Source organism: Syngnathus acus, chromosome 11 (genome assembly GCF_901709675.1).
Source record: "Syngnathus acus chromosome 11, fSynAcu1.2, whole genome shotgun sequence".
NCBI classification, from domain to species: Eukaryota; Metazoa; Chordata; class Actinopteri; order Syngnathiformes; family Syngnathidae; genus Syngnathus; species Syngnathus acus.
In genome coordinates this window covers 2766475-2783152 of record NC_051096.1, presented here as the reverse complement: position 1 = coordinate 2783152, position 16678 = coordinate 2766475, and the positions used below count along the sequence as shown (strand labels likewise).

The following is a 16678-nucleotide window of genomic DNA, read 5'->3' as shown; positions in this document are numbered from 1 at the left end:
CACTCAAAATATTTGTTCAAAAGAATCGTTCACCGAATCATTCACTACACTTTCTTATTTATTTATTCTTTTTTCTTTTTGGCCTGTTATTAGGTACACTTGAAAATGGCGGCGTACCTAATGGAGTGTCCGTGTGATTCCCTCGTTAAGTGCACCTGCGTGAAAAGTTTTAGCTCCTGCGGAACGTGAAATTGACCAAAACTTTTCACGCAGGTGCGCTTAACGAGGGTCACTTGGAAAATATGTTGGAACGCGGCCCCGAAGACTAGAGCTTGACACCTGTGACCTTTGACCATGATATTTCCCTAATAAAGTGGCCTGTTATTAGGTACACTTGAAAATGGCGGTGTACCTAATGGAGTGTCCGTGTGATTCCCTCGTTAAGTGCACCTGCGTGAAAAGTTTTAGCTCCTGCGGAACGTGAAAGTGACCAAAACTTTTCACGCAGGTGCGCTTAACGAGGGTCACTTGGAAAACATGTTGGAACGCGGCCCCGAGGACTAGAGCTTGACACCTGTGACCGTTGACCATGATATTTCCCTAATAAAGTGGCCTGTTATTAGGTACACTTGAAAATGGCAGCGTACCTAATGGAGTGTCCGTGTGATTCCCTCGTTAAGTGCACCTGCGTGAAAAGTTTTAGCTCCTGCCGAACGTGAAAGTGACCAAAAACTTTTCACGCAGGTGCGCTTAACGAGGGTCACTTGGAAAATATGTTGGAACGCGGCCCCGAGGACTAGAGCTTGACACCTGTGACCTTTGACCATGATATTTCCCTAATAAAGTGGCCTGTTATTAGGTACACTTGAAAATGGCGGCGTACCTAATGGAGTGTCCGTGTGATTCCCTCGTTAAGTGCACCTGCGTGAAAAGTTTTAGCTCCTGCGGAACGTGAAAGTGACCAAAACTTTTCACGCAGGTGCGCTTAACGAGGGTCACTTGGAAAACATGTTGGAACGCGGCCCCGAGGACTAGAGCTTGACACCTGTGACCTTTGACCATGATATTTCCCTAATAAAGTGGCCTGTTATTAGGTACATTTGAAAATGGCGGTGTACCTAATGGAGTGTCCGTGTGATTCCCTCGTTAAGTGCACCTGCGTGTAAAGTTTTAGCTCCTGCAGAACTTGAAAGTGACCAAAAACTTTTCACGCAGGTGCGCTTAACGAGGGTCACTTGGAAAACATGTTGGAACGCGGCCCCGAGGACTAGAGCTTGACACCTGTGACCTTTGACCATGATATTTCCCTAATAAAGTGGCCTGTTATTAGATACACTTGAAAATGGCGGTGTACCTAATGGAGTGTCCGAGTGACGTCACAGATCAAACAGCCAATCAGGAGGTGGGGGTGAGGGCGGGTGTGACACTTTTCACTTTCACTTAAGCTTTTTCCCTATTGAAGTGGCCTGTGATTAGGTACACCTCATGGACACTACAATAGGTACACTACACAAGGTAAAAAAAGGAAAAAAGAATAAATAAATAAGAAAGTGTCGTGAATGATTCGGTGAACGATTCTTTTGAACAAATATTTTGAGTGAACCGATTCTAAAGATTCAGTTCACTTAACTGAAATGTACATCACTAGTACAAAACAGTGCAGACGATCACGAGTTTCTAGGTCTAAATAGCCGACTGGATAATGACACGGGCTCTTGCTCGATAAGAACTTGGTTTGATCCCAGGTGTGAGAATGCACAAATGTGCTTTTATTGTGCAATTAACCCTTTATTTATTTATTCTTTTTTTTTTTTTTTACCTCGTGTAGTGTACCTATTGAAGTGTCCATGAGGTGTACCGACACATATTGTCATATAAAGCAGTTAACCAAATGTCTGATTTTTATGTTTTAATTGGCGAATAAAAAGAACAAGGAATAAAACACCAGACAAGTTTTAACATAAATGTTTATTTGAAAATAATAATAATAATATTAAAAGTAAATTTCAAACCAATGTGAAATTGCAGTCGATATATTGGATAACAATATTTAGGCGTATATATGCATACACGTTATTTAAAAACTACTACAAGTGTTATAAAATCAAGATTACCCAAAGAGAAGCATAATCTCCCCGTTGTTGCATAACGGCGCATCCTTTCATGCAATAAAGTTAGCCGTTAACTTGGAGAAAACGTACATAAAAGAAGTGGTGTTTCAGTGAGTGGTTCTTTCTTTCCTTGGCAAATCGTAAATCTACATTCTGGCTTACATAGTTCACGCCAGGAGACGCAACACCTTCACTGACTGATCCGTTGATGCACGGGAAGGCAGTTCACCCCATTTTTCAGTTTTTTATTTGTTAAAAAAGTTTAAATTATCCAATAAATTTTGTTCCACTTCACGATTGTGTCCCACTTGTTGATTCTTGACAAAAAATTTAACTTTTATATCTTTATGTTTGAAGCCTGAAATGTCACGAAATGTTGAAAGGTTCAACATTTCGCAAGGCACTGTATGTCTGTATGGTAATGTAATGTATGTATGTATGTATGTATGTATGGGAAATATCAATTTATATAAATAAGTATATTTGCATGTCCTCCCTTAAAAACCTAGATCACGTTAAATTATTTATAGTTTTCTTGAAAAAAAATTAACTTGGCAGTATGCAGATGAACTTGGACAGAAATGTATCCTGTTTTTAAACAATTTTCACAGCAGTGGAGTTACAAACATTCCAAAGACAGCAGCAGCATTTCAACCCATCAGGCTATTTTACACAAAGAGACAAACAAAAATATAAGGAAATCATTCTAGATCATTAAAAGTCAACAGTACAAAATATGAACCCTCCACGTTTACTTCAACTACATGACACCTGTAAATTCTAAGTTTAGGAGTTTAAATATAATGAGAGGGTGCAAATCATTCTCACACATTCTTGTTAGCATGTAAACAGACTACCATGTCGTTTAGGGACATCGGGTGTTGCAAGGGTCGCCTGATGCAAAAAGGTTGTAAACGCTGACCATAGGGAACATGGTGATGGCGCCCAGCAGGGAGCCCAGCTGCACCACCGCCCCACACCACACGAGGGCGCTATGGCCCTCGTCGCGAAGGATCACACCGATGATCACCTTGACGTAGGACAGAGTGAGGACGAAGATGATCCACGCCAGCACCTGCTCGGCGCGAGCGCACAAACAGATCACGTTAAAGCGAAATTCGCTCACCTTCGAAAACGGTTTTCTCAACTCACCATGACGATGCCGCCCCAGGTGTCGTTCACGAGCAGAGGACACGGGCTCAGGGCAGCCATGCTCATTATAAAAGCCCCCACGCCGCTGCCCACCAATGTGAGCGCCCCCATCAGCCACAAAGATCTGGTGAGGAATATGAGAAATTTTTCAATCATGACAATTTGAGTCCCCGCCGTTGTCTTGCTTGCCTTATAGGGAAAAAGGTGGCAACGAAGCAGGCCAGAGGGTTGGCCGCCGCCGACATGGTGGCAGACAGGTGGTAGGCGGTGTTTCCGTACGGTATGCAAGAGTACGACTGCACCGACGGAAGCACCGCGTTGGTCAGAGCGTTGGCCCACGCCAGGACTACAAAGATGTACAACACCTGCATCCGGCTGTAAGTACCGAGGCCAAATCCACTTTTCTGTCTTGAGGCTCTGCGCGGCTCCGTTGCGGCGCCCTTTGCCGCCCAGGTCTTGTCCTTGACCTCACTGGCGTACTGGGTTTTGGTCTTCTCCCTGGCAACGGCGGGGTGATGGTTGAGCAGAAGGAAGGCCAGCAGGCACAGCAGCATCATGGCACTCAGGAAGAAGAAGAACACCTCCGCTGAGAAGTTAGCCGGCTGCCATTGAGCCCGCAACGTGGGTAAACTGTCTGTTGCGTTTTGGTCGGAGGCGTCGTCTATGCAGTGGACCACGCCGACGCCCTGGACGAGCGCCACGAGCGCCGGCAGGAGGCCGCTCACGCCCTCGCCGATATAGTAAGTTGTCAGGTACTGGGGCTTGAGGCGCATCATGAAGGGAAGGAAGGTCACCGAGGAGGTGCAGTCCACCGTGGCGAGGAAGAAGGCGAGGATGAGCAAGGCCACGCTGCGAGGCACCCCTGCCACAACTACCGTCTCCTTCCAGAAGAAACCCAACAGGAAAGTGGCCGCCGCACCCAAGGAGACGATGACGTAAATCACCGCCGTCTCGCTAAGGGCTCCCGGTCTGAAACGGTGCATCAGGGTGACGAAGAGCGGCCCAACGTTGGCCATCTGGATGAGAACTGAGAGGTACGACGGCAGGTACCAGCCCTCTGGAATCTGGGAGAGGATCACGGGAAGCTCCACCCACAGACCGTTGATGGCCACCCAGGACCCCATGCCGAAAAGGCATGCCAGCAGGTGGGTGAGCGCTGACATGGTGGAGATTCTTATCTAGAGGAGAGAAGCTTTGAGGTTAGTCGTGCTCACAATGAGGTTTGCTTTTTAAAACTCGGGTCCTTGTGCAGGTGTTTCAGCAGTCAAGTTTGACGTCAACAGTACAAAAGTGCAACTGTTTATTATTCTCAAGGTTGAGAGGATCTGACGTGGGACATGAGACATTCCTGCCTCCCCGTGGTCTTCACCCCCCACCGAGTCCCAGATGCTCATACGAACATATCGCAACTGCACTTGGATCCATTGAAAATAAAATCATACTTATTCTATTTTTGTATAAGCGGTGAGGCAACAGCGGCAGCCGATCGATAAAAGCAAAAGTTGTCCGTTTGTCTCAACCCAAACGTGCCAATAAGAACAGGCCAACCTCAAGTTAGAGCTACAAAAACATTGGATGACATCATCAACATGCATTTTGGAAATCCAAAAAGTATACTCACAAGTAGTGGGAATGGATTGTCAGGAGCGAGTGAGCGGAGCCGCGAGTCCGGGAATAAAAGCCTCCTCGGCAAGAGTGGGCGTGGCGTTATGTGTTGCGCTCATCCAGCCGTGACACGTGCTGATGTTGCCGATCACATTGTTTTCGTGGGACGCCTTCCGGGTGGGATCACATGCCAGCGCTGTTTTCGACCCGACTCAGTGAGAGTTGGCTACGTTGTTTCCTTGTGGTTCCGAGCGCACGCTCGCTGGCCCGAGACAAAAGCTATTCGAAGGTCAATCGAAAGGGTTATCTTGTTAAAAACTCATTTCATTGTGAACTAATCAGTTGTCTCAAAAAAGACACTATGGAACAATTTAATAAAAACATTTTTTTTAATTACATTAGTTGTCACATATACCAAGTAGTCATTTAGTGATGGTCATTTTTTTTTAAAGAAAAAAAAAGAAAATTATTTATGCCAGTGCAAAAAATTAGGATTCTCCGCTCAAATCCTGGACGCTAAAAAGCAACATTACCTTCTAGATGTTATGACAGCACAAGGAGCAGCAGTCAAGTGTGGATTATTAAATATTGAAGTAGGTAATAGTGTAGATTGAAGGGGCGGGGCATGTCGGTTGTGCCCCTGAGGCAACAAGTGTCACATGGTCCGAGTGTAAACAACCGCACAGGTTTGACTCGTGTTTTAAGAGCACGTAAAAGCCCCTCGGCCAGCATGAGGCACCACAAAGCTCCCCCTGTCAGAAACCAGTTCGGACCATCCCGTGCTTCAGAACCACTGATGCTTCTGTTCTATGGGAGCTGTGTTTAATAAAAAATAAAAAAAAAATAAAGTTCTTATCTGACTTTAATGGCATGCGTCTACGCAGTCCTGCCCCCGCTGAAAGATGTCATAAATGTTGACCAGGGGGAACATGGCGAGAGCGCCCGCCAGCGAGCCCACTTGGATGGCGATGCCGCACCACAGCAGGCCGGCATGGCCCGCTTCATGCAGCAGCGTGCCGATCACCACCTTCAGGTAGGAGAAGAGGCCTGTGAACAGGATCCAGGAGGCCACCTGCGAGGGAGGCACAAGAGCGGGTCACTTGAAATGCTTAAACTGGAATTTAACAGTCTTGAAACACATTGTACTTCACAACTCCAAACACTAGGGGCATCAGATGGAATTCAGTACATAAGGTAGATAAGAGAAGAAATAAAACTTCAGTTACCTTTAAGTTCTGGTTTTCATGACTACAAAGTCTGTTGGTGTGGATGACAAAATAAGAAGACTGACCACTCACCACTAAGACCACACCGGCTGTCGTCCCCTGCAGAGGAGGACACGGACTGCGGGAAGCCAGAACCAACAGGTACACCGCGAAAACCCCGCCCCCCAAAGACAAGACACCGAGACGCGGAAAGGACCTGCAAGGTAAGCAAAAAGGTCAGCTGGACTCGGAGCAGTCACGAGCACGGCTACCTCACCTTAGAATGACGAACATGGCCAGGAAGCAGGCCAGGGGGTTGGCGATGTTGCCGAGGACCACCGAGAGGTGGAAGGTCATGGTGCTGTAAGGCAAACAGGTGAAGCTCTGGACGGACGGCAGGACGCCGTTGGTGAGTGCGTTGGAGACGGCCAGCAGCGCCAGGAGGTAGCCGTTGTGCAGCGTCCAAAACGGCGCAGCGGGCGGTGCCTCCTCTTGGCGCAAGTCCTCCCGGGACGACGGCGAGCTGCCGTTCTGGATCGGGTTCACCTCGTCCCCCCCGCTCTTGGCCGCTGCTGCAAGAACATTTGTGAATTGCTACTTTACCATAAATGCCAGAATTTATTGTTAAAAATATTCTGAGTAAATCACATAATGTAAATTACAGTAATCTGCAGATGACGATCATTCTTCTAAGCTATCGTCTTATTTTTTTTAAAAATGTACAGCTTTCTGGAGTACCTTAATACCACTAACTGTCACAGGATGGCGCTAAAGCTTCGCTATTAAGAAAGTTACAAATGGGATGACCTATATCTTGAAGATCTTTAAGATTTCTGCATGTCGAGGAAGTGCCAATTTTTCGGATGGATATGAGCGAGCAGGAACATTTTAAAGGCAGCCTAAATTTGTACTTGCATTTTTTTTGCTCTTGTATAGCAGGGGATATTTATACATACAGACTTGGAAATGTAAATATCTTAAATATCTTTCCATACAAGTTTCTCAAATGAAATCTTTTATCATACTTTCAATACTTGCGTAGGAACCCCGTGAGGCGTCCGATGAGGGCAGCGCAGCTCCTTTCAACGCCATCGGTCGGTACGTCAACGCCAGGAAGCTCAGCGCGGAAACCGACAGCATGACGAACAAGAACCAGAAGAAGTTCTGCGCCGGGAAGTTCTCCTTGAGGTAGTGCGGCTGCACGGTGCCATTGACGACGGGGCACTCCAGTTGGCCCACGCCCTGCCCCAGCGCCACCACGCACGGGAACAACGCACTCAGGCCTTGCCCGACGAAGAAAGTGCGGATGTACTGCGGCGGGTAGCGGAACATGAAGGGCAGGAATGTGACGTTGGACGTGCAGCACACGAGCGACAGCACGAAGGTGAGAAGCAGGAAGGGCAGCGAGTGCAGCTGTCCTGCCACCATCGTGGTGCGCGCCCAGAAGATGGCGAGCAGCGCCGCCGCCACCAGCGCCAGCGCCTGGATGCAGTGGATGACCAGGCGCTCATTGAGTCGGCCTGGTGCGCAGTGATGCGTCACGGTTACCGCCACTGGACCAATGTTGCCCAACGCAATCAAGACTGAGAGGTAGGCCGGCAAATTCCAACCTGTAATGACAACACAGATACTCAAAGAAAAAAAAAAAGGTCATCTTTGAGTTTTACTTTTCTATTCCTTAAATTGGAATGTGAAACGTTTGCTGAGAAATTAGTTTCATTAAAACAATAATTTTTTACAATAGTACGTATTTTAAGGATTCTAAATACCTACTAAACATTCAAAAGCAGATTCTCGTGGTTTACGCAAGATATTTGTTAACAGAGGGGAAAAAGCAGCTTGCTAAACCGGTCATTTTTAGTTGCGAAATCACCAGATAACCGTGAACTATGACCTCACAGTGGATTGATTGTATTACAAGACAGTTATTATTTCAAGTACATGTCGCATGACATGTTCATACATACATATGACTATCGCGACTATTAGCATAATGCAATTTAAATCTATAAACTGATGTTTAAGGAGGCTCAAGTGTCAAACGCTAACTTGCTAGCTTAAATGGTTTCCTATCAGGGAGCAAAATCTTGCGGGTGAACGCCAAGAAGCGACCACTGACCTTCGGGCAGCACGCTTACGATGACCGGGAGCTCGACCCACAAACTGTTGACGGAAATCCACGAGCCCATTGCGAACAACGCCATAAGGACGTGGGTCACCGCATCGCTGCTCCACCAGCCGGCCGACATGACGCCGCCGACTTTGACCCAAGGAAGGGAGAAGAAATTACGGAGAGTAAGCCGGTGAGCGCGGTTCGGCTACGGGTTTATTTGTTAACTAATCACCGTCACACTTCTGCCACTCTCGCCGCGTTGGAACGGTAGCAATGGTGGGTACTTGACAAACAGTTCCCGCCCCTTGAGATGCCTTCGGGTACTCTTCGGAAATAAATGACGCCTTGCCTTTCAACGCCTTTTCGGCTGTATTTAGTGATGAATGTACGACGTTGTATATATATTATAAAAGAAAATAGGATACATAACACAGACAGTCTTAACCATAATATGGCCCGAATAACAAGTTACCATTGTGTTTTCTCGCGTTTTTCTTTAAATTAAGATGTATCTAATATTTATGAGCGCCTCAAAAGCATCAAAATGGCGCTGGTAACCCTGGGAGATGGGTGCGTTCGTTTTTAAATCAAATACAACTGAGTGGGGCGGGACGATGCATTTTTCTATTTCATCTAAATTTACTCATTTAACACATTTCTGCCTGATATGGAATGCATTTTTCCACATTTATGATTTTGTTGGCTGACACAAATATTTTACAAGAATGTCCTCGAGTGAGCTAAAAACAGGACAATGGCTAACCATGCAGATATTGACAGACGTTTTTATTTTTTCAGCAATATTCATGATCAATTTAGTTGTCACTTACGCTGTCATGATAACATGTTTCAAAATCCCAGAATAAGGACGACCCAGATATGCCGAGCAGTAAAAAAATAAATTTTTACAGTTGAGTGAAAAAGACGGTTAGTCATCGCTATGCTTTGTAAATAAACACTCACGATTCTTGGACAATGTTAGGCCCGCTGGTTTCCTTCGGGCTTGGGATGGCTTGGGAATCGTCCACCACTCTCTGATGCACACGCTTCATCACGGCGGTCTTGCGTGGCGCCAACACAATGGAGTAGCCCGGCTTGACGCGGGGCAGTGAGAGCTTTAGCTTCATCACCATTTCAGTGACGTTGCGGAAATTGGAATTGAGCATGGGGTCCGTGTTGCCCAGCACCATTTTCTGGTATGCAATCTCACAGCGGACGGCCTCCCACTTTGTCTTCCTGTTGTCGTTGGCCAAGCGCAGCATCAGCTTGTCCACGTCCTGCTGGGTGCGGCACGCCCCCCCGTTCCGATCCACGATGGCGCTGATGTAGTCCAAGTCCATGCACTCTGGATAGACGTTCACTGAACGTTTAGCCGTCTTCGGCCGTCCCCGACCTTTGGCCCATTGTGCTCCGCCGTCAGTGTTGAGAGCTTGCTGGCTGGAAGGCTCTTCAGAGTCAGATGAGCTCAAGTCCTCCGAGCTGTCCGAATGCGCGGAGCATCGTTTCTGTTTTTGCGACTGGCTGTAGGGATATTCGGCCATCAGTATGTAGAACTTGCAGCTCAGCAGCTTTATGTTCAAATCGGCCGACGGCACTTTGGCATAACGGCCTCCCGGCAGGAAGTCCATCAGGTGCTTTTCGGCGACGCCAGTAATCACCTTGATCATCCTTTTCAAGCAGACCCTGATGAGGTCCCTGTTGGTGTGCAAATCGTCACAGTAGTGGTACACGCCGGGGTAGAGCTGGTCTTGCAGCGCAAGTTGCAGGAAGACATTAGTGACCTTCTCGGGCACCATCAGAGTGGATGGGTCTTTGGACCATTCGAGACACTTCTGGTAGAGGCAGAGTAGGTACTGGCTGAAGAGGGAATACTCACCTGTGCTGGTTAGAAGCTGACAGTAGGGCCCCACCACTTTGCAGTAGATGATTGCGAGAACGCACACAATGCTCTGGATGACAGAATCGCTGGAGTCGGCGACCACGCTCTCCAGGAGAACGTTGGGGCTCTGGTCGTTGGTGAGTGCCAGCATGTCGGAGAAGAAGAGCGCCACCTCGTTGTGGTGGTGAGTGAGGCCTGCGGCCGCCTCAAAGTAACTGCTAAACAGCGTCGACGGCTTTCTGACGAGCCTGGATGCGTTTTGCTTCTCCGCGCAGAAGGCCATCCAGTGTTTCTTGTAGCTCAGCAAAGCCCCCTTGCCGGGGATCAGCATGTCCGTGGCCATGTAGATGAAGCGGGAGGTGGCGCTCTCGCTGAAGCTGAGCACCTTCTTAAAAAGCGGGTTCCCGTCCCGGCCCAGCTTGTCACCCCGCGACTGGGTGATCTCGTTCTCGAAGGCCATGAGTTGCTGCTCCACCGTCTCATGTACATCCACCAAGAAGTTGGCGTTGTGGTGCAGGAAGACCACCGGGGGGGCCAGCGAGGCCTGCTCGCCGACCGAGTTAAGTGTTTTCTCAAAGTCCACCATGGCGGGGTGCTTCTTGCACGTTAACGCATATTGATTTCTGAGGAGGTCCGAGGAAATCTTCTTGCAATTTTTGGTTTGCCCGCCGTGTATGCTCGACAGCTTCTGGACAGACAACATGGCCACGTCCAGGAGAGACGGCAACACTTTGTCGTTGTTGGCGTCGCCGCCACAGCAGACCGGCACGTCTTTCCTGACGACTCGAAGTGAAGAATTCTGCTCGGACTCCACACCGGGAGAAATTTCGTAGACGTCGTATTCCTCCTTGCACAACACTTTTTCGTAGGGAGGTGACTGCATGCGCTTTTTGAGAAAGGTCTTGTGGTAGTCTTTGGACTTTACCAGCTCAAACGGACTTTGAAGCCAGTTCTCCATCACAAAGTTCCGCCTGTGACTTCTCGTTTGCGAACTGAGGTGGCACATCTTTAACTTTTTGAGCTTAAGCTTCAGAACACTGTAAGCTTTTTGAATGTTGCCATCTTTGCAGTATTGCGGGTTGAAGTTCCTCAGCCAGGTGACCAAGTTGATGGGGGAAACTTTCTCCCTTATCACAAAGTTGTTCAGCTCCATAATTAAACCGTTGGTGACCTCAATGGATTGCGCGCGCTCAGAAAAGTCTTTCATTTTTAAAAGGTGGTCTCGTTCGACACCGATACTATCACATATGGGGCCCACAAAGTTAAAGTTGACATACGAGTCCAGAAAAACACGCCTGGCCTCGCCCGCCAAGCTCAAGGTGGCGGCGATGCCTCTTTCGATCAAGCACCGAAAGTCCGCCGAATGGTAAGCTGGGAAAATCTTCTTCAACCAATCGATGATGGAAATCCACGGGAAGTTATTGTCCTCTCTCATGAGTCCACTTTGAATGAGGAATCTGTTCTTGCAAAGGTCTCTGTCAAGATACAAGCTTTCCCCCATTTGAGGGCCAATGAAGTCTGCCACCAACTTCCAATAATAATCATCTCCTGAAAAACCGAAACATTAATTGTACAAATATCAATTGATATTCCAGCTTTCTTTATGTCTTTAGACTTACTCAAATTTGCTTCAATTATAACTGCTTTCCCAGAAAGAGAGAAATTGCCTCCAGATTCCATTGCCAGCTGTTATGGTAGAGAAACAAGTGAACGATACATTATGATTATTGTGTTTGCAGGGGAGAGTGATTCTGCACAAACTAAATATTTGCAAAGCTACATCAAGTGTTATTGAACGTCACGTGCGAAGCTAACGTTAGCATTAACTTGAAATACCATTCATTAGCGATACATTGCAGGCGGTAGAATTAGCGCTACTGTCGCTAAGAAGAGAAAACACAGACAATATCATGCAAAATAATTATAAAGTTACCGCGTGTTTTACCATGAAATGTCCCACGCCACGACAGGGTGGCTTTGAGCTCCCTGACCCGTACAGAAATTAACAAACACAACAAACAGTGCGATTGGATGTAGTGATGTAGATGTAGTAGACAGACTAGCTATCGCGGTACGACGTGCAGACATGTTTACGTGGCGGCCATATTAGATGTGGCAAAATCCTTCAAAGGCCATGGTCCGGGAAAATGATTTGACAGATTTGTAGGTTTAATAAAATGCAAATAAATTAGAAAAACAAAAAAGATGTTTTATTTTCGAAAAGTACATATAATGCCGTTTTGTTTTGTTTCGTTTCAATTTATTTTCGAATACTGTTATTTTGGTCTTACCGCTGCCACATTTTCTGGAGTTCTGGCGGTGCGAGGTCGGCCGTTTGATTTTCGTTTCAATGCTGATCCACTGGCTCTGAAGTTAGTAACCCATAACAAGATCGTGTTTCGAGGAGGTACGGGATCATGTCTACCGAGTTTGAAGCGCAAACGGAACGCTCGTTGTGTTGCAGTTACAGATTCGTTCTTGATAAACGTTTCCACAATGAAAGCGCGATGCTCACCCGTCCAATTCATGTTAGCAACTGAAACGAAAATTTAATGAAACGAAACAAAACAGAACAAAATGGCATTATATGTACTTTTCGAAAATAAAAAAAATAACGTTTTTGTTTCTTTAATGTATTTGCATTTTATTAAACCTACAAATGTGTCAGATCATTTTGCCGGACCCTGTATGACCTGAATTTAATAATAATAATAATTATTATTATTATAAATAATAATAAAATACAGAATGTTTTATGGCGAGCGTTTCCTGTAGGGCGTGTCCCAGATGCTCCAGCCAATCATATTGGAGTGGTGCGCATCCTGCAACCAATCATACAGCAGCAGGGCGTATCTCGCCTAAAACCTGGAGGAACTTAAAACATCTATAACGCAATAACAGAGGCTACAAATTTCCGACACTTCTTGGATTTTTAAAAAATATTCAAAAGTTTTAGCTCACGAAATTTAACGAGGCCAGTTATACGCCACTTTACCTTGTAATTGTGACTCTTTTATCGCGCGGCGTCGCTGACTTCCTTAGCGAACAGCTAGCTGCAACAGTGGTTAACAACAGTGACCATGTGGAAATTGTTCGAAAAACATTTTCCGAGTGTGATAATAGCATAAAAGAGCTACAGGTCGGCCCACAGCTTTCAGGTAAGATAACAACTTGAATCTTTTTGAATGGCACTTTGCAATGGTTCGGTTAATAATAAATGCATATAAAGGTAACGAATGTAATGTAAATTGTAATAATAAGACACAAAGCACTTCACACATGCACCAATGAAAGATAGTTTAAAATAGTGGACTGCAAATATGTTGATAAAGATGTAACCATTTTACCAAGACTATTCTAGAATATAGTAATAATTTAATAACACATATACAGTAACATTCCTCTCGGTCTTGTTTTCAGATTATTTGTGACTGGCTGTGTTCATTGTTTTATAAAAGCAAAGAGAGCATCCTGATGATGGCGTCTGCTGAAGGGGCTGTTGAAGATGTTGTGGCTTCCCTATCCACTCAGGAAAATCAAGAACCAAATCCGCAAAATGCTTCACAAAGGAGAAACACCACTAAGCTCAAAAAACAAAAAGCAAAAAAGAAAAGGACCAACGTGAAAAAGAAAAGGACCAACGTGAAGAGAATGGAGCACCCCAGATACACGGTCCACGAGGGCGAGGACATGCTCCTCGTCTTATCCAGCACCACTTCGCAGGACTGTAGCCCCACATGGGTCCCCAAGATAAAGAAGAAAAAGGGAGGACAGAAAAAGAATGTCGAAAAAGAGGAGACGCCGCCTTTGTTAGCGGCGAAGCCACACGACCGCAGATGGGGTCAAAATCTTCCTGAGGAGGTTCTGGTTAATATTTTCAAGATGGTGGTCATGGAAGATGGTGCCGTGCCCTTTCTGTGCAGGTGGTGTTCGACCAGTCTTGATGTTGATGTATGTAAATTTACCTTAGCTAAAAATGATTTGTTTCACGTGCTAGGGTGGGAAGGGTGTGCCGCTTGTGGAACATCGCCGCCGCCTCTCCTATCCTGTGGCGGAAAGTCTCCGTCGGTCACTGCTGGATCGCGCCGGGCGAACATCAGAACCCAGAAAGTCGGAGACTGATTAAAAACACATTCGATTGGTTAACGCAGAGCAGGTCTGCTGCACGACGATGTTGCCGTTAAGATTAGCTGTGTGAATGTTCTGTTTAAATCTTGCCTTTATTTTTTGTTTTCAGATTCTCTCAGCTACGGGATTTCTCCCTCCATCATTGGACTGAGAATGTGGACTATGCAGTCAATGTAGGTCACGAGGTTTTTTTACAAAATTTGATTTTTGGAATGTGTGGAATTACAGTTTATAGAAATGAAGAAAAAAATCCCATCAGGTTGTGTCGCAGTTCTGCTCTCATCTGAGCTCGCTCACGCTCTCCTACTGTACTGGCCTAACGGAGGCGGGCTTCCAGAGTTTGGGCCTGCACGGCCACTCACTGCGTAGCTTAAACCTACAGTACACGAAGGTGAGCCCATCCTGTGGAGGAACATCTCAGCGGCCCCGCAGAGGCACAAAAACTGGTTTAGGAGGTATTGGAATTTTCCGTCAATGTAGTACATGAAATAATTGTGTTGCTGTAGTTTCAAGAGGCTGGTCTTCTCACTTACCTGGATGATCACGGCGCACAAATCCAGCAGATTAAATTCACCCACAGACCAAAGTGTGACCGACTTTCCTTCATCTCTGTAAGGAACCTTAAGTCTCTCTCAAATGTCTTTGAAACAACGATTACTACGTTGCTTCTGTTTTCAGAGGGGATACTGTCCCAATTTGGAGATGCTGGAGGTTAACACAAAGCTGGACAGTCAAGACAACGAAGTGACTGTTTGTATCCAAGCGCTACAGAGAGCTTGCCCTAAACTTAAGGTAAATATCAGAGGTGACTCAAGTCACAAGCGCAGATACGAAGAGCAAAGTGGCTAATGTGTTCCACATGTGACTTAACCTACATATTTTGTTGCGGCTTTTTGATTTGAATCCATTACGACAAAACATTTCTATTGTTCTTGTCATCAGACGTTCCGGATGCTGAACGTCTGCCCGGTGTTCAAGAATACTAATAGTAGTAATGGTGCTGAATCATCTCCTGGCTTCCCTCTACTGGAGGAGCTGTGTATTGCCACTGCGTCGTACACCTACATAAACGACAAACAGTTGCGGGACACACTCTTTGGCTCCCCCCGGCTGCGGGTGCTGGACCTGCGTGGCTGCTCACGCATTACATCTGCGGGTCTGGAGGCTTTACCTTGTCTTGGTAAAGGCATGATTTTTACTTTGTGGTCACAAATCAAAGCTAGGTTTTTAAAAGTCTGAAATGTGCCAACCTTGTGTCTGGCAGAACTGGAGTGCCTCTTCTGGGCTCAGTATTTCAGCAGCCACATGGGCACATTGTCCCTGAATACGGGCCTCCATGCCCTGACGCAGAAGTGGAGTCACACGTTGCGGCAGCTGGATGTGGCCAATCAGCCTTTTTCTCAGGAGGACTTGGAGGCGGCGATGTTTCATCTGGCCCAGGCCAACCACACAGACACCCTGCGGTCACTCAACCTGAGCGGGACCAAAATCACAGCAGGTGCCCTGAGGTAACGGAAACTACCTCTTCTTTGTTTACCTTTTGAAGTAATGATTCCCAGCCACTTCGCCACGAAAGATTATCATGATTACCAAAATCAAAAGTTCTAAATATCAATTGCTTATTCACAGGCTTCTCATCGGCCAAACATCAGCACTAGACTACCTCAACCTGTCCTCCTGTCGGGATCTACCCAGAGGGGTAAAACGAATTTATCGCGGACAAGAGGAAATTCGCCAGTTGCTGGACAAATTGGAATGCAGTCAAACCTCGGTTTTCGACCACAATCCGTTCGAGAAGTGAATCGGTCTAATTCCAATCTATTTTTCCCCATTACAAATAATGGAAAAATTTTTAATCCGTTCCAAGACTAAAAAAAAAACCCGCCTTTTTTAATTATTTTTTTCATTTGCGCATTTTTGTCCCATCGCGCAACTGCAGCGCGCTGGTCGCATTATTGTGACAGAGCCGTCGCTGAAATTTAGAAAATATTTTTAAAGTCCTGATGTACTTTCCAAAATTTAAGTGGACCAGTGCGGGGTTAATACAATCCTCAAAGTAACAAAAATACAATAACGAACAGAGTCAGTCGGCATCCGGGCCGTGCGGTCGGGTTTTCTTGGGTCCTTTCGGCTCATCTCGTGAGGTTCGACCTCCGAATTCTGTTCGACAACCGAAGCAAGAAAATTTCAAATTTTTCGTTCGAAAACCGAGGTTTGACTGTAGAGCTAAAACCAGACACACGATTGCCTCAAAAATCGTTACGTTTTTGTAAGACCACAGTGAACCCTGGATTCACTCACTTGTAGTTTTTCATTGGTCTTTTCTAATAAATGTTTACAGTTCTGCATCGTATTTGATTGGCTTTTTTAATGTGACAACATTTGGTGTTATTTGACTCAAAATCATTAGGCAAAAGGTTTTCAGTCGTTGAATCGTGCAAGTTCATGTTTTCTCCTCTCAAGGGAAAGCTGTAAGAGAATTGAAGCTAAATTCTTGAGGTTTTTGGAGTATCTCATGTTTAATGTTCACCTTTGCTATGTATCT

General features: G+C 46.0%; 4 protein-coding genes across 6 annotated transcripts; 1 reads left to right on the top strand and 3 right to left on the bottom strand.

Annotated features, from left to right (window-relative positions):
* Positions 1-2611: 2611 nt before the first annotated feature.
* On the bottom strand, positions 2612-5122 carry si:ch73-196l6.5 (riboflavin transporter 2). 2 transcript variants are annotated; one of them, XM_037264053.1, is made up of 4 exons: positions 4825-5122; positions 3393-4381; positions 3204-3327; positions 2917-3126 (listed from the first exon to the last, which is right to left on the bottom strand). In XM_037264053.1, exons 2-4 carry the CDS (start codon positions 4364-4366, stop codon positions 2917-2919), a joined length of 1308 nt encoding a protein of 435 aa, XP_037119948.1. In that variant the 5' UTR covers positions 4367-4381; positions 4825-5122. The 2 variants fall into 2 exon arrangements, with proteins under 2 accessions (XP_037119949.1, XP_037119948.1); XM_037264054.1 differs by lacking the exon at positions 4825-5122 and having other exon boundaries at positions 2612-3126; positions 3393-4366.
* A 134-nt stretch (positions 5123-5256) lies between these two features.
* On the bottom strand, positions 5257-8425 carry slc52a2 (solute carrier family 52 member 2). Its single transcript, XM_037264039.1, has 5 exons — positions 8133-8425; positions 7039-7623; positions 6291-6585; positions 6107-6230; positions 5257-5880 (listed from the first exon to the last, which is right to left on the bottom strand). Exons 1-5 carry the CDS (start codon positions 8260-8262, stop codon positions 5671-5673), a joined length of 1344 nt encoding a protein of 447 aa, XP_037119934.1. The 5' UTR covers positions 8263-8425; the 3' UTR covers positions 5257-5670.
* Positions 8426-8891: 466 nt separating this feature from the next.
* Positions 8892-12052, bottom strand: LOC119130153. The gene is made up of 3 exons (XM_037263835.1): positions 11951-12052; positions 11625-11691; positions 8892-11553 (listed from the first exon to the last, which is right to left on the bottom strand). Exons 1-3 carry the CDS (start codon positions 11951-11953, stop codon positions 9086-9088), a joined length of 2538 nt encoding a protein of 845 aa, XP_037119730.1. The 5' UTR covers positions 11954-12052; the 3' UTR covers positions 8892-9085.
* Positions 12053-12857: 805 nt separating this feature from the next.
* Positions 12858-15958, top strand: fbxl6 (F-box and leucine-rich repeat protein 6). 2 transcript variants are annotated; one of them, XM_037263973.1, is made up of 10 exons: positions 12858-13163; positions 13464-13928; positions 14003-14161; positions 14243-14306; positions 14393-14524; positions 14640-14744; positions 14812-14925; positions 15076-15313; positions 15398-15641; positions 15763-15958. In XM_037263973.1, exons 2-10 carry the CDS (start codon positions 13480-13482, stop codon positions 15932-15934), a joined length of 1677 nt encoding a protein of 558 aa, XP_037119868.1. In that variant the 5' UTR covers positions 12858-13163; positions 13464-13479; the 3' UTR covers positions 15935-15958. The 2 variants fall into 2 exon arrangements, with proteins under 2 accessions (XP_037119868.1, XP_037119867.1); XM_037263972.1 differs by having other exon boundaries at positions 13426-13928.
* The last annotated feature ends 720 nt before the right edge of the window (positions 15959-16678 follow it).

Bases quoted from the DNA above. Each gene is read 5' to 3' on its own strand.
- si:ch73-196l6.5 (XM_037264053.1), bottom strand. From the start codon at position 4,366: ATGTCAGCGCTCACCCACCTGCTGGCATGCCTTTTCGGCATGGGGTCC. The intron at 3,328-3,392 runs GCAAGCAAGACA...ATTCCTCACCAG, and splicing joins GCCACCTTTTTCCCTATAAG to ATCTTTGTGGCTGATGGGGG. The intron at 3,127-3,203 runs GTGAGTTGAGAA...CGCGCCGAGCAG, and splicing joins CCTGGGGCGGCATCGTCATG to GTGCTGGCGTGGATCATCTT.
- slc52a2 (XM_037264039.1), bottom strand. From the start codon at position 8,262: ATGTCGGCCGGCTGGTGGAGCAGCGATGCGGTGACCCACGTCCTTATG. The intron at 7,624-8,132 runs GTCAGTGGTCGC...TTGTCATTACAG, and splicing joins CGTAAGCGTGCTGCCCGAAG to GTTGGAATTTGCCGGCCTAC. The intron at 6,586-7,038 runs GTATGATAAAAG...ATGTTCTTGCAG, and splicing joins TTCCTACGCAAGTATTGAAA to CAGCGGCCAAGAGCGGGGGG.
- LOC119130153 (XM_037263835.1), bottom strand. The intron at 11,554-11,624 runs GTAAGTCTAAAG...TCGGTTTTTCAG, and splicing joins TATAATTGAAGCAAATTTGA to GAGATGATTATTATTGGAAG.
- fbxl6 (XM_037263973.1), top strand. From the start codon at position 13,480: ATGATGGCGTCTGCTGAAGGGGCTGTTGAAGATGTTGTGGCTTCCCTA. The intron at 13,929-14,002 runs GTGGTGTTCGAC...TTCACGTGCTAG, and splicing joins GCCGTGCCCTTTCTGTGCAG to GGTGGGAAGGGTGTGCCGCT. The intron at 14,745-14,811 runs GTAAGGAACCTT...TTCTGTTTTCAG, and splicing joins ACCGACTTTCCTTCATCTCT to AGGGGATACTGTCCCAATTT.